Genomic DNA, 18,350 nt, shown 5'->3' on the forward strand with positions numbered 1-18,350 from the left:
GAGAGAGACATGGAAACTCCAAATATTCAAGTGTCAGGGTCGGGATCGAACCCACACTCTCCTGTATACATTATTTGTTAAATGTCAATATGCACAATGTAATGCTATAGGATATTACACACAGCATACGGGTGACGGTGTGCCTGTAGCCTTTTAGAAATGCAGTACAGAAATCTTGACATATGCCACTACAATACAGTGCATCAACGTTTGTATAACACTGTCAGTATGCCACATTAAGTCGTGTGAAACAATTTACGTATAAAGTATAAACGGAGTACAAACATGTTTGTGTCTTCAGGCTAATGAGTTACCTGTAGCTGGTTTTAACACTGGATTTACACATCGTACAAACAGCTAAAAGAAGTCGCCAGTTTTTACAGACATGCTCGCATTTTTTTTTAGACACTAATCATAGCTGTGATATTTTAGCATGATTGTACAGATGTGGTAACCTGAGGATTTTTACTTCGGCGTGGTTGGGCTCTCCAGGCTGATGTTGTGCACCATCTACTGTCAAAAACAGTTACTGCGCTGCAATCAGGAGCCAGCGCTCTCAGAGTTTTACAGCACAAATCCCAATGCAGAGCATCTGCTTATTTCCTTTTTATACACCGATCAAAGGATCCTAAAAAAAAATAGATTTACGACAATTACTAATAGAAAAATGGTATGTTTGAAAGAAACGCATTATTATGAAAAATATGTTCGAAGCAATAAATACAAAGCACATGAACCGTGTCAAATGCGCTGTCGGAAATCATTCCATACTGTTTTATTTATGAACACAAATTGGAAATGCATCGTAGCAGTCCAACACACCGAGATGATGAATATTTCTGAGCTTCAGGTCAAGCTGAGCAGCAAAGTGTAAAATGAATGTTGCTTCTGACCAAAAAACTGGCATTTTATGAAACCTACCTAATGATCCTAAGTTAATCATTGATTACAATACATTATTATTAATACAAAACTTTAGTATTAATGAGAATGTACATGCTAGACACTTTCATTTATCTAATCAGTTAATTTTAATGGCACTAGAATTATTTTCTCTATTTTCTTTTACTCCCATTTGAATAAATCCTTGTTACAATCATAAAAATAACCTGGCCAACAACGGTTCAATGATTATTAAACCAAAAGGAGGCACTGGAGAGCAGACGACAATAAACACAGTAGCTTACATTTGAGTACAACGCCCACAAATTCTTCAAGAGGCAAAGACAACATTTAAAAGTATCGTTACAAATATTAATGTATGCACTGCACTCTACAAACCTTAATATTTAACTTATTTCACGTAACTTTAACACGTAGGCTTTCGCGACCAATATCATCCCATAAGAGGTTTTTGGGTTAGATCGTGTAAATATACAAATGTGTCGTTAAAACCCGACACCACCCGACACAGCCAACTAGTAAGGGTTGTCACGTAAACAGAACATGCCAATTCGTCACTAGTACAGCACACCGGTGTGTTGGAGAGCCAAGCCACAACATTTACAATTGGAGTACGACGTTTCGCCAGTAATTACAACTAGCTTCATCAGGCGACAGCCAGATTTGTGGTATTTGTAAGTGGAATCGGTGAAAATCCATGCAGCATCCAAGCTCTTCTTTTTAATGTCAAATAATTGGTGCAAATAACATCTCCAAAGCTGTTTCTCAGTTCAAAATTAATAACACCATTAACTAAAATTGGCGTTTCCTCAACATTTCCAAAGAGAGCTTAGAATGTAAGAATTGTTCTATATTACCCAAGACAAAGCGGAATGATAACCATTAAGCCACATCTACTCACTCCAGGTAAGCCAAAGGACAATGCATATTGACTCATAAGGGTTGCATAATATCACCCATTACAATCGGTTTAAGGAATATAACACTTTAACACATCGGGTGAATTATGCAGGTAATCATGCATTTTTCCAAGTGGGGATTTGACTGTTCGTGGTTGCATTTTCACCAATATATTTTACAATGAAATGACTTGCGTTTCTTTTACCAGTTTTTCAGACACAATTGACTCGTAAATAGTATGCATATTATAGATGAATTAATACTATAAAACAACTGTTCTTTGAATGTAAAACTATTTTAGACTGGCAGTTTTTCAAACTAACATACATTACACGAAATAATATTACATGGTAAATGTATAATTTGCTATGATCAGGTTTCTTTGTTTTTATCTGAAATCAAATGTCACATTCAAAGCATAGAGAGGTGCATGCTGGTATTTACAGAGAAAGGAAGCCGAAAGCCTGCATCAGTGAACATAGTCAGGTTAGACATCTTGACGGTAGAGAAAACAAAGGCAATGCAAGAAGGAAAGATGGCCAGTAGCCAAGACTCACAACGGAGTGGCAGCAAAATTAAAGAACACGGCGGTGCAGATGACATCAGATCATGTGTAGGTGCTATATGGCATGCTGCGATTGCAGGACTATGAGAGATAGTGGTGGCTTGGGAATAATTTAATCCAGTAGTGAAATTATCATGGCAGATGATGATGATAATGCATTACTTGTTCTATCATTCCTACTTCTACTGCATCTGTGCTTGACCAGCAATGGGCTTGTGGCACCCTCCACCCCAGTCAGTCACTTGCAACTGTTCCTGCCACCAGAGCAGAGAGTCCATCTTGATCTGGCACAGCCAAGCGTGCTTCACATCTTTTTGAACTTTTTACGCTGCCTTTGTCCAAACATAGGTGGAGATGCTGTTGCGATGCTGTCCGGTGTGGGACACAAGTGGCTGCCATCTGAAGTAGTGGTATTGGGTGTCAGTGCAATGCCACTTTCACTCAGAGCTGACATTGGCTCATCAAAGCCACCTTCACAGCCAACCAACACGCCTGGAGGAGGCTCATCTGACTCCTGAGGCTCTGCCTTCACCTGCACCAGGCTCCATATAGGCGACACATCCCCTCCACTGTCTGTGCCTGTTATGTAAAACAAAATGATACGGTAAGTTATTTTTCGAAGTACATGAATAATAGATGTCAAATATGGAACGTATTCATGTGACAGGTACAAGGCGTTATGCTAAAAGTATTAAGGACAAAGTAGGAATACACAACAATTTACTTTGAGTGACAATGATGAATGTTGATGCTCTACCTGCATTGCTGCTGGATTGTTCTGGGCCCTCAATTTCTAACTGCAACGGCTGTTGATCGGCAGCTGTTTGCTCAGTTTCACTTTCTTCGCTCACAGGGAAACTGATCTGCTCTCCCAATGGTTCCTCCTTCACACGTAGCATCGTGGACAATACCCTAACACCAAAAAAGGCAGTTTATGAAATACCAGATTATTAAGATTACATCGCAGACATTTAAAGAATAACTAAATTAGATCATTGTTGTTTCAGGACTTCTTGTACAAAAAAATATGCTGGTATACACCCATTGTAACGAATATTTGGTAGTCCGTACAGCACAACCAGTAATACCCTTATTTGATGATATAATTACAATGACTGCCAGTTGTACTGGAACTCACCTTTCAGGGTTAAGCAGCCTCTCGTACTCCTCTGCCAAGTGCCTGCTCGCTGAGAGCACATAAGCGTGGTAGTCGACCACACGCTCCTGCCAGAACTCCTGGAGATCCAGAACGCTGCCCAGCCCCGTCTCCTGGAACACTTGCTCTATGGCATCGGGAAAGCCTGTCTGGCCCGTCTGTGCTTCCCGGTCCACTGTTACACGAAGCAGCTTCGTCAGTTTGAGCATAAATTCATGGGTAATGTCCGTTAGGGTCTCTAGTGTTGACTCCATAGCAGTATCAAAGCCAGCATGTGCCAGTGCCGTTACCACAGCTCTGTGCAGCAGCTGGCGATTCTCAGCAGAGCTCACCTCCATCACTGGTTCTCCACAGCCTCTGCACATACGCATTACATGTAAAATTAAAGACAGGGAATGCACAACTTCAACCATTCACTGTACAAAATGGCTCACCACTTCGCAAAGGCTATGACCACCAGCATACTGAGCTGCCAATGCTGACACCTATTTCATAATAAAGATGCAATATAAAGAGTGGACGGACCTGTAAAAATCACCCGTCTCCATGTCCGGGTCACGGAGCCGCATTCTGAGCGTTGAGCCTCCCAGGTTGCTGCTGCCAAGCTCAGTGCCCATGGAAGCGAGCTCTTCGGGCAGCGGTGGGGGGCTGGGCAGTGAGGGCAGTGGTTCCACCTCCTCGCTCTTCACCACCTCACCTGCCCCCTGCTGCTGCTGCTGCTGGGCGCTACTGATAAGCCCACGCAGGCGCCGGTTGTACTGCAGCAGGCGGATGGTGTGTGTGACGTGCAGTCCAGGCACCCCAGAGTCAGTGGTCCGGGCTGGGCTGACTGCGCAAGGCTGCAGCATTGCCGGCTCCCGCACCTCTGCCGCACGGGGCTCAGGCTGGAGCAGCTCCACAGCACTGCGCAGTGACTGACTGGGAGACACTGGGATCTCCCCCCAGTACCTCATCATCTTGTCCCTGCTGTTTTGCCTTTCGTTGTTACTGTTGTTTTCCCAAAGTGATGGCACACAAAGCCCTGAAAGATTTACAAGAATTTGCTTTGTTTATGACTTCATTCAGCACAGTGTTGAAAAATCAATGGCTAATTATGATGCCTTATTCTTTTCACAGGTTAACACGTATCAAAATTACGATTAACTGTTATGCCAAAAATATCGACCACAGTGCTATGTAAAATATTAGTGATCTATATGTCCAGAGGATTACAAAAATGTATGTAAAGTAGAAGTAATATGTAAAGTATTTTGACCAGTACAGGGTTGTGTTATTTAACAAAGTATTATATTCCTAGGACTGAATATTATAAATATGCACTTGGTAATTTTTATAAATTAAAAACATGTTGTGGCATATAGAGTATTTGCACATTAATAGGCAAAAATATATGAATAAACAATAACACGGTTTATAATGTGAATGTGACTTTCAAACAAAAGTACCGTAGTTAAAATGACCAGACAAGAGAATTCTAGGTAAGATTTGTACTGCATTGGAGAAATCGGATTCCTCAAGTAAAGATTCTGATTCTGAAATTAAAGAGAATGGTGCTTAGACTTTGTAGCCAGCAGCATCTTGAAGATGATGAACATCGTTTTCAAAAAGGAATCTTGGAAATGGACATGGAAGAGCCCGCAATGAGAATTAAAACTTGATTATAATGGACGTAAACCAGACTGTAAAATGTCAGCAATTTCAACATCGGAAGTGACTAGACTGACGAATTCCAAGGTACACTTCAGCAAAGACAACGCCGCCTGCATGCAGAAACAAGATTATTAACAGCATGTGGTATAGTATAGGATGTATATCTAAATATATACGATACGCAACAGATTAAAATACCACGAAAAGTAAATGATTAAATGGATGTCAGCACTTTAAATCATGAAACACCCAAGTATACTACGTATTGGGGGCAAGGTAAAAAATGGCAGAGAACACATTATCTGAAACCACCCTGTAAATAGGAAAAGAATGAGAAATATCGGAGAACACAAATGCAATTGCAGACGTCATCAATAAATAAGAGCATAAAAGTAAGAAAGACCCATAAACACTGGATTACTACAGAGATAGTTATAGCACATTAATATATCTGAGAAAACAATGTTCTAGATGTCACGCTTGAAGAAAAGCCACCGTTATTTACAGTATGAAAAAAATGCAAAGTTTCTGGACTAAATGGAATAACTGTGGCAACCAATACCGTATTGATAAATAGGAAAAAAGAGAAATAACTAGTAAAATCGAGGTGTATACACTATGTAGTCGGTGCATAATAAACAAAGAAATCTCACGTTCGTCAATAACATTGCGTTAAACATATAAATATTTTGTATGCGCCATAAACGGGCCACTGTCCAAAACGTCGCCTATATATGGTTTTCCTTTTTAAGGCAATATGTAATTTTGACGAAAGTGTTGCATTTTTTTGTACGCATAATCGGCACTTTACATTTAGTTTCGCATCAAAGATGTGCACATTAAATATACATTAACCCGCATACAGTACCGTATTAAACTATGGTTCTAACACTGTGGGCACTCCCACCAAGACGTCTGGTCAGCGTGGAAGAGTAGACCAAACACCCTCGAGTGGAAGCACTTTGGCCAGCAGTGGCGTGAGCAGGGAATCTACATTTTGCCCTCCTGTAATGTTTATTGTTGTTACTTTCTGACCCGCCCCTACTCGACATCTGTGAAAAAGAGCTTTATAGCTCATCGGATTCCTCAAGTATATGTAAATATTCCGATTCTGAATTACAGGGCTGCACCTTTAAATTTTACTATCAGTGCACAGATTGAGGTTGGTAGGAGTAATACTGTCGGTACATAAACGTGCATAAGGCAGTACACCAGTTTACACACAGTAACCTACAGTAAGATAAGTGTAGTTATAAACTATACAACACAATTCATATACTATGCAATACCGCGGCACTTAACAGTAGTGCTAGTACATGTTTACGTATACTACCATGCAATATCAAATAGAGTGTAGTGCGTACATAAATAGCCTAGCATTGTACATTACTTGCTATGTTAAACGATTCCCAATCATTGTTAAACTTTACATTACATGAAACCACGTTAGGCTGAGCGCTTCGACCTCGCTGCCGAGGCCGGGCGGTCGCCGACCTCGTCTTTGTCAGACGCGCAGTGCTACGATTACCATTGCTTAACTTAATTTACTGCATACAAATGTTGCGCCTTTCAACGTCAGTGATAATTTATTACATTAAGAGCTCACGGCCTCTCGCAGACTGGGAACTTGGGCCCTAGGCCCCGCACACGTCCGCGCAGCGAAATCTTCCGCCGCGCCCCAACCAGCGCGTGGAAAGGTTCCGGCCGATAACAGTCCGGGGGTCAGACGCACAGCCAATAAATATCTTTGCAGCATACCCGTCAAGCCCTTATCACTGCCCTCCCCTACCTTATTACAGACCTATTCAGACCTTATTGGTCACCCCGTGCCCCTTATGAATCTCAACGTTCGTCCTACAAAGTCCCCCACGAGGGAGAAACACAAACAAATAAGACAATGATTTTGTTCTAGATTTGAAGCTTTCGTGACTGCAAGGATCCATACTCTTTGGTTCTATTCGGTAAAGTCACGTAGGTAATGATTTTGTTCTTATTGAAACGGCTTTACGCCGTATGGACAAGAAAATTAAATTTCCCCGTACAAGTATACGGATAAACCGTATGGGTTGACAGCAAATGTAATACAGGGCCATCATTTGGTTAAATGAAGAGTTCGTTGTGGTTTCCGGTGCAGACTTACAGATAGTTATATAGACATTTCACGTGCCCCTCATCCACTGTGCAGTAATAACGCGTTAAATTATACTACTTTGTTTAATGTCTTCAGAGAGATGGCTTTACTGCTTGTTAAATTCGCCCTGTGCAGCTTACATTTGCGCTTTCATGCGTATTTTGTAAGCATGCCTTAAAGTGCACAATTAACAGAAACAACCTCAACACATTCGTCAATAACTCTTCCTTTAATGGGAAAACATAAAATGTTACGTATGAGGGGATGTTGCCCGAAAACGTGGCCGATTATATATTTGTTTCTTTTAAGGCATACTTAGTGACAAAGTGTTTGGTTAACTGTGCCTTGTAACACCACTGCCAACCCAGCACCTCACAAGTAATTTAATTTTGAAAGCGCATTTACCATTCACACTGTCAGACCAAATTCAAAACTCGGTGATACTCGCTAAATCACCGAGTTATACTAAAGATATTATATTGGATAAAATATTATATTGGATAAAAGTTTTGCATACCATTATGTGATTTACAAAAAATCATAAATTGGAGCAGTTTTCAATCTGAAACTTGACCTGCGGTGGCAAGAGAAAGTGGACAAAGGAAATGTGACTGCATAAGTTGACCATTGTGTAGTCAGAAAGTGCGTATCTTATCTTAACGCAATTTATAATGCGCCTTAACCAAGGCACTTTAGAGATCATTAAGAAGGGCACGACGTATGAATGTAACGGTGGAGATGAGGTTAATAAAATACACGAGAGATAGGAAGCAATGGGTCGCACAATCTGTGATGCGTGAATTCGGAAAAAAAGTGCAACTGGTTGATGATAGTCAAATGCCACTTGATGTCTTTCAATTTCAACACATTGTACACGGACGTTTTTGTATTAACCCCGAGAAAATGCCTCTCTGCATGTTGAGAATTTCTCATCACTAAAAAAAAAGAATATTAAAATTCAGTTTGGATTTTTCTTTTTAAAGTTTATTATAACGAGTGACATTTCGTATTTGCAAATGTTATGCTTCTATTATCGTCAGTAATCGTATCGAAATACCAGATTTAATGCAGCTATTTATGTACGACCATTTAATCTATCAGATTTGTTGCCTTAACATAGAGAAATGCAGTAATCGTAATATTTCAAGCCAAGTACACCCAAGATCGACTTGAAATACACGGTCACAAAAAGCGTGTCATGTTACAAGCTTGTAATTATTTTGGAAGCAGGGGTGCATGTGATACAAGACTCCCTCGGTGCGTATCAGTGATATACCTCACTCAAAACTGTAGTCGAGGTTGAAATGTAAAAAAAAGACAAATTTTATTGACAAACTGGTGTGTAAATTTCGATTTAAAGCTTTCGCCCCTTCACCTGATGAAGGCCGCTTGTGTTGTGGCCGAAACGTCGTGAGAATTTTATTGTTATTTTATCAATTTATTATTTTATTCTCATTCTACGTGACTTTACCGAAAGAACCAAAGAAGAGGAAACTGGTGTGTATATGTGTAGTTCAAGTACATTTAGCTTGACTGTATACTGATGACATCTGAACATTGCAATGCAATATGCGTGCAATTATATAAAATGGGTACATACCGCTCAGTACCTAAAAACTTTGTATAGCCTTTATGACCTAAATATATGTTCGTATTCATTTTTTTTCAAGTTAAATTAAGGCTGTCTCTTGCATTGTTTTTAAATAATAAAAGCTTTCTTACTCTTAGTAATTCAACACTAATTGGTTTCAAATTTTAAAAAATTGCCCATTCCATTTAATTTTCATATTTAAAGCTGGCTTATTTACGTCGACATGCATTAAGTTATTCCCCATTTACATTGCTGTAATGTGTGCCAAAATGCAAAATGCACGTTGAGTATTGTATTAAAGGTAAATTCAGTGCATACAATTCCACCAATATATTTAAACTTCCATTTCAACCAGCAGTGAACATATGCCAGTATACTCCCATGTCCCTCTTGGCTCATGCCAAAAAATGTCACAGTAGGCAGTTTACAATGACAAAACACCATTTAAATTAACCCGAGGTATGCCAGCAGCTGGTACTGTCATACCTATCCGATTTGCTGACATGGCCAAACACTGGGAATACATCATATATTTGCAATATTTCATATCCAATTGCACTTACATCATATGGACCTGAAAGGGCTTTCACTGAAAATGACATCAAGTTGTAGCCAGCACTTGAATCTGTGTCAACAGCTTATTGACCCTAACTGCTTATTAATTTATAATAAACTTACAGTTTGCACGATCTTGGAATTTCCTTTAATTGATGTAAAATACAATGTGTCGTGAATAATTAAATACATGTTTAAAGCCGTTTGTTAAACTACTGCTGGATGAAGGCCACCACACATCATATGAGTTGTTTGACTATAATTTGCCACGATGGTCAGTGCAGGTTGATCAAGTGTGTGGTGGGGTACACATGACTGAGTTCGCTCGCCACTTATGTTAGCTATTGCCACGAATTAAACTCAGGTCACCGGGTACATAACACTGACAACTGCACCCACCATTGTACCCCTACCATTCACCCCACAATATAAATTAATGCAGTGAATTGTGTAAACAGCGTACCCATTCACCAATACTGTTGAAGAAACGACAGGATATTTTTAGTGTAGAAAATATTTCCTGACTTTTGACGCAATTTTATTTTAACTCTTGTGGTACACAAACACACAAAGTTTACGCATACAGTAGAAACGCTCGTATCAAAACAAGGGTGACATTTCCAGGTCGAACGTCAACGTTGCAGAGTTAAATTCTGGTAGAAAAATGTGAATCCTGATTCAATGATATAACATACTGTAAAAGGGTTTTTGGAGAGTTGGTGAAATGTGTTTCATAACTAATTTTCAATATACCTGAAAAGGCTCACATGTACCATGTTTTGAATTATTTTTTTTACATTGTAAGTGCAATAAAACTACAAAAAAACTAAATAACTCATAACACAACTCGTCAACAAAAGATTATAAGTACATGGAAGTGTATACTGTAAATACGCACAATATGGAAGTATTTTGTTTTAACTGGAAGGATAACTTATGACAGTGAAAACATTACATTTCCAAAAAAATATTCTCAACACTCCACGAGTTCAGCAACTAATACTAGCTACTCGGGTTATTTTAAATTAGTTTGATGAGAAAAAGAATATTCAATCACTGGAAACATACATTCTTTAAAATTAGAAAGTAATAATTGCATACAGTATTTACATCATCAATTGATACCACTAAATATCAACAAGTGCTTTTCTCTAAATGAATATATTTTTTCCATTCCTTAATCTTAATATACATACTATATTGCACTGTATTTCCACAAATACCAAAAATAACACACAAAAGTGCTGCTTTCATACAAATGATCGATATCTCATTATGCAAATAATGAATTTTAGTCTTTCGTCTTGACACTCTTTGGTAATCCAATCTGTTTTCTTAGTCCTGATAGATTTGGCTTGCACGGTTTCTGTCAAGACAAATAAATGGGTAAATGTTGTTGTACAATTAACTTTTATTTTTACAATGCAGTTTTTTATTTATTTTAAATATACATGAGAGTTGCCGACTACATTTTTCATGGGTTTTTTTTAAAGGGGGATAATGTTGCAAAACTCATTACAGCAGTGAAGGCTGCCATCTGGTGGAATTTTAATATTGAGTTTAATCAACATAAAGTTACTGTTTTGGGTTAAATTATATTTTCAGTAAAAACACCATATGGATGACATCCATATTAAATTTTACGTGAAAAAACTTTAATTTTAATGGTGATTTCATGTAGATTTTACAGTACAGATGTCAGAAGTATGTGTCATAGAAAATGTATATTTGTATATATATTTTTTATATATAAAAGAAGTAAACAGCAAACTTAAACATATGCAGAATTAAACAATCTTTTGATAATCACCTGCATGTTGCACACTACAGGCAGATGGTGAAGATTGGCTAAGGGCATCATGGCCGGACGTCCATGGGCACACTGAAAGGGCAGCTGACACTTGGCTAGATCACGCATCAAACTTGCACACTCATCCCAGGAGAGCTTGTCCCCAAACTTCACAGCACCTGTCGACAACATAAAATGTTATTTTTTTTTTTGCCCAATGGAGCAGGTTCATCTGTCAAAATTAATTACATCATGCAGGCGTATAAATATACGTCAAAAAATAATCTTCATGCAGGATTTTGTATATTATACACAGCCCTTTCAATTGTTTGTACAAAAGAGCAGGCTAGTATTTGTCTATTCTCACCATGACAGGCCTGGGAGTTGAGAACCCTGATAATGGCTCGAGGCAACGTTCCCCTGGCACCTCCAGTCTGCTGCAGCAGCTGAGCAGTACAAACACAGCCAATATATTTTTTATTCACAAACATTACTGAAATGTTAATCATATTCACTTTCTCGCATCAATGCATTTTTGTTTCAAACATCGCCATCCTGCATACTTTAATATCAGCTGAAATGTTACCAAAATATTTTCTGAGATCCATGGGTGGCAGATCACGTAAACTTGTACATTTCAAAGGAACTAAATGTATAACCATACTGGCTGTGCAAATTCGTGAAAATGCAGAAATTGGGATCTTTTGGTCATGTAAAATAATTTAACACGTGTGAGGTCATCTTAGAATGAGGAAGATCAAACGAAAGATAAAAGAAAATCACAAATGATCTACATGAGTGAACGAAGCTGGAAAATCTAGCATAAGATAGGATGTTTCTACAATATCTGCAGAGCTGCATTGTCATGATTAGTACGAGCAATTACTGATGACACCAATTGCCTTGATAGTAAAAAAAGATAAGAACCGACAGTCAATCTAAAATAAAACTAAAATAGGAAATCATCCAAATCAGATACTTTAGGTCTTATTTGGTGTTGAAAAGAAGCACCAGAATATGATAAAATAGCCACAATATGCTTAAATAATTATTTAATGAATACATTTCATGTAATTACAATTCTAATATTGATGAATTATATTTACAATTATAAGACTTTTTTATATCTAACACTCAATTTAAAGATTCACCAGATTGGGTTTGTCATGTAAAATTTATAGGGCATTCTGGGAATTGTAAACATTGATCTTCAAAATTATAAAACCAAAGGAGTTTTTTTTTTATCACAAAATGCGAATTCTCCAGTGAGATTTTGTAACATTTTCCCACTAAACCACGTATGTGAAAGTAAATGCCACCTCAAGTTCTTCTCTAATCAGCTCCTGTAAGACATAAAAAAATACAATTCCAGTTTTAATAAGAGTTTGCAGAATTATTCAACGAAACCATCACACTTAACTATGAATTTACAATGATGGATACAAGTATATTATTTTCATTTAAACAAAAAGCCACATTGAAAAGTACGTTAAATAAACCCCCTCATTTGTTGCCAACATTTTTTCGTATTTAGAGCCCTTTGCAAATGAAGCCCACCCCATGCCACGTCAGCCATGGGGGTTGTTTGACCATACGTCACCACACTTGTTATTCGCGGACATACATTTAATTTTAAAACATTAATAAAATAATATCCCCAATGGAGTTTTAAGCGATTTCACCGACAACAAATGCAGGCATTTTATATAGGGATGGGGATGGGGGGGGGGAGGTGGAAACTCTTTCTAGTACATGAGTGATTCATGATTCATAGTACAGGACACCTCGAGAATGGTGCCTGTGATGGGTGGCCGGCCACGACGAGCCTCTCCAGTCTCACGCTCCACCAGGCATGCTGGCACTCCAGTCACATGCACCACGGCCTCAGCTGGGAAAGCCAACTGCAGCCCATGCCTCTCCAAGTGCCCTTGGTATGACCTAAGCACCGTGCCAAATGTGTATAAAAGATGGGAGTCAGGTGTGCAATAACCCCTAGCTGTACAGCTGTTTCCATCTTGCATGAAATCAGGGTGTCATTTTTTAAGTATATTCGATCACAAAGTGTGAGTATAAAGCAATGCAAATTTTTATATATATATTTTTGCAACACATTGGTGGGATTACAAACATATCCACACAAATAGTTGTTTTGCTTTATTTAGAAAAAAATGTTTCTGCAAACACATTGAATAACAGGTTGAAAATATGCTTCAAAGGTGTTTAAGGTACAATAAAACATGGGGTATTAGTCAAGCTTAATTTTTCGTAGTATAATTAGAATCAAGTGCAATGAAAGTAATACCTTATGAGGCTGATCTCGTGACAATTAAACTCTAATGCCATGGGAGGCACAACCAGTGATGTTCTCATCACTCTTTTTCCAATATCAGCAGAATCCTCAGACACTTCAAAGAGTTCTGTGACAGCAAATAAAAAAAGTGTCAAAACATGATGAATTAGATGAGTAATTTTATAATTGCATAATCATCGTTTTTCTTACGAAATTTAAATGTTCCACACACTTTTTTACGTACTTCTTTTGCTGTTTGCAACAAAATGGTTTATATGGTTGTTCGTATCGAAATTTAAAATATTGATGAAAAACATTTTATTTATAGATCATTCATTGTAACAAAGAAATGCAATAGTTTTCAGTATTCACGTTAGATGCTGCCATTGCTCATTACAGAAAATATATACATAAACACAAGGCAATCAAGGTATAGTAGAAGATCTTCTTGCGTAAATGCACACAGTTCTATTCATGTGTATCGAAGAAATATGTTCAGGAGTTAAATGCCAATGTTGAGGTCTGCCAGCCATGAGAGGGAGTTCAGGAGTTTGTTTTTCACATATCTGTATTATGTGTGGCTTGAACATCAGGCTTCTCTCCATAACTGCTAGATATTTTGGGAGTAGGGTAAATAGACACTGGAATAACACAGAATGATGCATCAAGGGTGGCATCTGCTGCATGATTGTTCGGGTGGAAAGCACTTGTGGTAAAGCTAACGGCGTTGTCATTGTCTGTTCCCAGGGTTCTGATTGGTTGGAGGTCATGGACGTCAGTAATTTCCCAGCAATATGATTGGCTGCATTCCGGCCAGCGTGTGGGAGGAGGGGGGCCCTTGGGAGTCCGAGATGTGCGAGTTGCGCAGGTAAAGGAGTGTGCAGAGGGACCTTGGAGGAGGGGGAAGGGAGGTGTAAGGGGACGGGTAAACTAGAGAAGTCGGCTGGATGTTGAGGGGGGGGCTAGGGAAGGGTGCACGAGGTGGGGTGGATGGTTGATGAAGGAGGTGCCCAATCACAGTTCAGATATTCCTCGCCACAACATATAAGCCATGGCCTGGAATCGAACTCAGGTTGTCCAGTCTATAGCGCAGCTCAAAAAGCACTATCGACCGGTCCACACCAGTTCCGTGTACTGTATTGTCATAATTTTTAATCGTAAGATATGAACAATTGCACAAGGCACATCCAAGTGGTAATGCACGGCAAAGTAATATAAGTGATGCTATATACCAGCTGTCAGTTGCTCTAGTCGTACTCTCTCATGGGCCGCATGCTGATCCACCAGAATGAGAATATTCAGATCTACATTACAAGACAATTTTTTAGAGCATGCACTTCAAAAGGCATTACATTTACACATCATTGCTACAATTAGCACAACACCAAGATAATACATTTTCGTAAATTATAATTCACAAGATTGTGAAAAGAATACAAATAATTACTAAATTCATAACCTTAATTTAATTAAACAAATGATGCACCAATTAAATGTTGATTTTTTAAAATTTCAAATGCATATTAAGGATCTGAATGGATTGCAGTGTGCAAAAAACTCAAGAATCCACCACATCTCCATGAACATTGCCTTATATTATAATATTAGCTAAGTTTTCAGTCGATGACACTTTTACCACTCATAAAGGCTCATTGTCCAACAAACAAAAATCTTGCCACATAAATTTTGCACTGCCTTGTAAGTTGTAAAAATATGAAATAGGTTAATCTTGATTTGAAGCAGGAATCCATACTCTTTGGTTCTTTCGGTAAAGTCAGGTAAGTAGAAATAAAATAAAATAAATCACGATGTTTCGAGCGCAACACAATAAATCGTCATCAGGTGAAACAACCACAGCAAGAAAATGCTGAAGTAGGCGAGAGCTGCTGTGGCAAGAGGTTATATTGGTAAGAAAGGGGGAGGCAAGGGGGGAGAGAGAGGGGGGGGGGGTAGGAGAATGGGGGGGGGGGGGGGGCTGCGTGACCGCTAGCGGAAGAGGATGTGAGGCTGGGGGGGGGAAGTGGGCGGGGCTGGAAGTGGGAAGCTGAGTGTGGGACACGGGGGGGGGGGGGGGGGGGAAATAAAAATGTACAGTACTAGTAAACCGGCAGATACGATGGAAACAACCACAACCAGTTTAGGCATTACCTGGTTAATAACATCCTTCCAATGATTATTCAATTTGTATCCATCTTCTTGAATGAAGTTATGTCTATGTTATATATCTGGATGGCTTCATGAACAAACCTTTGATAGTTGCCCAAAGGTTTGCAGAGTACCTTGGTCTCGGAAAAAACAATATCATGCGAGCCCACAGCGTTATAACAATGGTCAGCTACGGCAGAGGTATTGGTTCTGCCGTGTTTCAAATCTGCCTTGTGTTCACGAACACGGTCCGAGACATGTCGTTTCGTTTCCCCAATGTAACTGCTAATCGCAGGTACAACTCAGATTGTAGACTCCAGGGTATTGCATGTCAGGAATGACCTCCTTCACAGATGGGGTTAGATCACGGATTTTGTGTACTGTATTGAATCGGACCTGGATCTTGTGTTTATTCAAGATTTTGGAGATCTTTTTTGTGATCCCCACAATGTAGGGTAAAGTGATGGTTTTGATTGGAGAAACAATCTCCTGAGAAGCTAATCAAAACCATCACTTTACAATCATTGGAAGGATGTTATTAACCAGGTAATGCCTTAACTGGTTATAGTTATTTCCATCGTACCTGCCGGTTTACTAGCACATTTTTATTCCCCCCCCCCCCCGTGTCCCACCCTCAGCTTCCCACTTCTAGCCCTGCCTACTTCCCCCTCCAGCCTCACATCCTCTTCCCCTAGCGCTCACGCAGCCCCCCCCCCCCTCTCTCTCCCGCTTTGCCTCCCCCCTTTCTTACCTATATAACCTCTTGCCACGGCAGCTCTCTCGCCTACTTCAGCATTTTCTTGCTGTGGTTGTTTCACATGATGAAGATTGCTTGTGTTGAGATCGAAACGTCGTGATTTGTTTTATTTTATTTCTACCTACGTGACTTTACCAAAAGAATCAAAGAGAACCAAAGAGAAATAGGTTAATGTTTTGGACAATTCTATTCTTGCATGTATAAATATGTTGCATACGCAAATGATGAATGTGGCAAGCTTTTTTCTTTAAGTGTGCTTATTTTCAATGTGAAAAGAGTGATTAATGTTAGAAAAAAATACGTTTTACTATTACCTAAGTGACTGAAATTGAAGTCTACTATAAACATCTTCTCATAAAAAGGGTCCCTGTATGGACTTTATTACATTTACCATATCAGTAATTGAACCACATTTTTTTTATTTACACCCTGTGATGACTTGAAACTCCATTAGAGAATTGAATCAAACGGAAAAGCAATTTTTTAATTGTCTTTTGTACTACATTCTGGATGGAGAATGAGAATTATTTCCGTGTGGATTAAACATAAATGAAAATAATATATCAGCTCATCAGAATTAGAATATTACTTCCGCTTATTAGTTATATTAAACACGCAAATGTTTTCAATAAAATCACTGCTAGAATGTGAATTAACATGCATTCATTTCAATTGATATTTTTTATGACAAATTATTTTCGAAACGCTTCTATTATCTCATAAAGCAATGATTTATGTCATTAGAAGTGATATAGCCTTCAATTTCTAGAAAGCACGTAATATAAGGTCGCGTTTTAGTTATATGTCAATTGTAAGAAAAAGCAAAATTATGCGAGTTGCTCAAAGTAGAGGACTTAACAGGCATTCACTACCCCAGCAATTCCACAATTTGTTATGATTCAGGGTTGTGATTCAATTCAAAAATGTGATTTCCTGTCTCGTTTTTACAATCTTACTTATATTATTTACCATTGTTTTGTATCTCATTTCTGACCACTCCATTAGCCTGTACATTAGTAATGGAATAGTTCCACCCACAATTCTATACATGTCTTGTAAGAAATATACTTTGTTTTAATCACTGAATCAATTCATTTACAGTAATAACACAGTGGTATGTGAATATACCTTACCTTTTTGTCTTTCAGGTCCCTTATCAGTACAGAGACAGACAATAAACTTCTTGTCAACTTGCTGAATCACCTGTTAAAATAAATGTAGCATAATCACACGATATATTTAACCCAGGCTTATACCTTTGGTCAATAAGAAGAGCCACTGCCTTGTTTCAGGACATGTTATTCATCACCGATGTTTAACTTTGTCATGACAATGATACATAGTTGCCTTCTATGGCATACAATCTTGTGGCGTGGGGCAGATTTTAAGTTCAACCTCTGTTTTTTTACAAAAACTATAAATCACTGTAATAGGGTTTGATTGGTAGAAATGTTGAGCAAAGATAGGAAAGCTACCCAATAAAGTGACATTTCCACTAATTTCAAGTGTCAAACATCAACCCTTGTATGAATTTCAATTTGGTTGTCGTTATCTAAACACTGTTTAGATATTTAAATGTGCTTGAAAAAATGGTAAATGCACACAAGGGTAGCACAAACATTTATGCTGGAGTTTAGTTATGATATGAAATGTTATGATATTGTTCAGAAAGTTTGTCATTGTTTAAGGTAATAAGGAACACTCTTGTAATTAACTTCTTGCTAACATTATTTAAAGAGCAGAATCTATACATGCCAAACATTTTCTTACCTGCAGAGAGGCAAACATGTCTTTTGTAAACTTGAATGGGTTCAGAATATTATGAACTTTGACAGCCTTTGCATTCATTGAATTTGCAATAGTATCCACTGCTACCTGCGAAATAGAAATATGTTTTTATACATGACTATAGTACACA

General features: G+C 38.5%; 2 protein-coding genes across 12 annotated transcripts in view; both read right to left on the reverse strand.

Annotated features, from left to right (window-relative positions):
* Window positions 1-746: 746 nt before the first annotated feature.
* Window positions 747-6,905, reverse strand: SUPT7L (SPT7 like, STAGA complex subunit gamma). Of its 8 annotated transcripts, XM_076065025.1 has the most exons (6): window positions 6,565-6,883; window positions 4,970-5,056; window positions 4,050-4,545; window positions 3,507-3,881; window positions 3,126-3,280; window positions 747-2,947 (listed from the first exon to the last, which is right to left on the reverse strand). In XM_076065025.1, exons 3-6 carry the CDS (start codon window positions 4,478-4,480, stop codon window positions 2,673-2,675), a joined length of 1,236 nt encoding a protein of 411 aa, XP_075921140.1. In that variant the 5' UTR covers window positions 4,481-4,545; window positions 4,970-5,056; window positions 6,565-6,883; the 3' UTR covers window positions 747-2,672. The 8 variants fall into 8 exon arrangements, with proteins under 8 accessions (XP_075921140.1, XP_032803979.1, XP_032803982.1 ...); XM_032948088.2 differs by lacking the exon at window positions 4,970-5,056 and having other exon boundaries at window positions 6,768-6,905; XM_032948091.2 differs by lacking the exon at window positions 4,970-5,056 and having other exon boundaries at window positions 6,703-6,883.
* A 3,062-nt stretch (window positions 6,906-9,967) lies between these two features.
* The window catches only part of MLH3 (mutL homolog 3), a 43,417-nt gene continuing 35,034 nt past the window's right edge, over window positions 9,968-18,350 (reverse strand). For 3 of the 4 annotated variants that reach the window (XM_032948079.2, XM_032948080.2, XM_032948081.2), the window contains exons 6-14: window positions 18,203-18,307; window positions 17,566-17,635; window positions 14,763-14,834; window positions 13,543-13,657; window positions 13,025-13,178; window positions 12,560-12,583; window positions 11,608-11,686; window positions 11,262-11,419; window positions 9,968-10,817 (exon numbers count right to left, since the gene is read on the reverse strand). In XM_032948079.2, coding sequence (XP_032803970.2) covers window positions 10,743-10,817; window positions 11,262-11,419; window positions 11,608-11,686; window positions 12,560-12,583; window positions 13,025-13,178; window positions 13,543-13,657; window positions 14,763-14,834; window positions 17,566-17,635; window positions 18,203-18,307 — 852 coding nt within the window. In that variant the 3' untranslated portion in view covers window positions 9,968-10,742. Of the gene's footprint in view, window positions 10,818-11,261; window positions 11,420-11,607; window positions 11,687-12,559; window positions 12,584-13,024; window positions 13,179-13,542; window positions 13,658-14,762; window positions 14,835-16,430; window positions 16,562-17,565; window positions 17,636-18,202; window positions 18,308-18,350 lie in introns of those variants that run through there. The other variant, XM_076065023.1, reaches the window with a different exon arrangement.

Source organism: Petromyzon marinus, chromosome 6 (genome assembly GCF_048934315.1).
Source record: "Petromyzon marinus isolate PM22_M1 ecotype Great Lakes invasive population chromosome 6, UKy_Petmar_22M1.pri1.0, whole genome shotgun sequence".
NCBI lineage: Eukaryota > Metazoa > Chordata > Hyperoartia > Petromyzontiformes > Petromyzontidae > Petromyzon > Petromyzon marinus.

Excerpts from the sequence above, each read along its gene's own strand:
- SUPT7L (XM_032948084.2), bottom strand. Across the intron at positions 3,882-4,049 it reads GAGACGGGTGATTTTTACAG|AGGCTGTGGAGAACCAGTGA; the intron begins GTCCGTCCACTC and ends GCGTATGTGCAG. Across the intron at positions 2,948-3,125 it reads ACAATCCAGCAGCAATGCAG|GCACAGACAGTGGAGGGGAT; the intron begins GTAGAGCATCAA and ends TTTACATAACAG.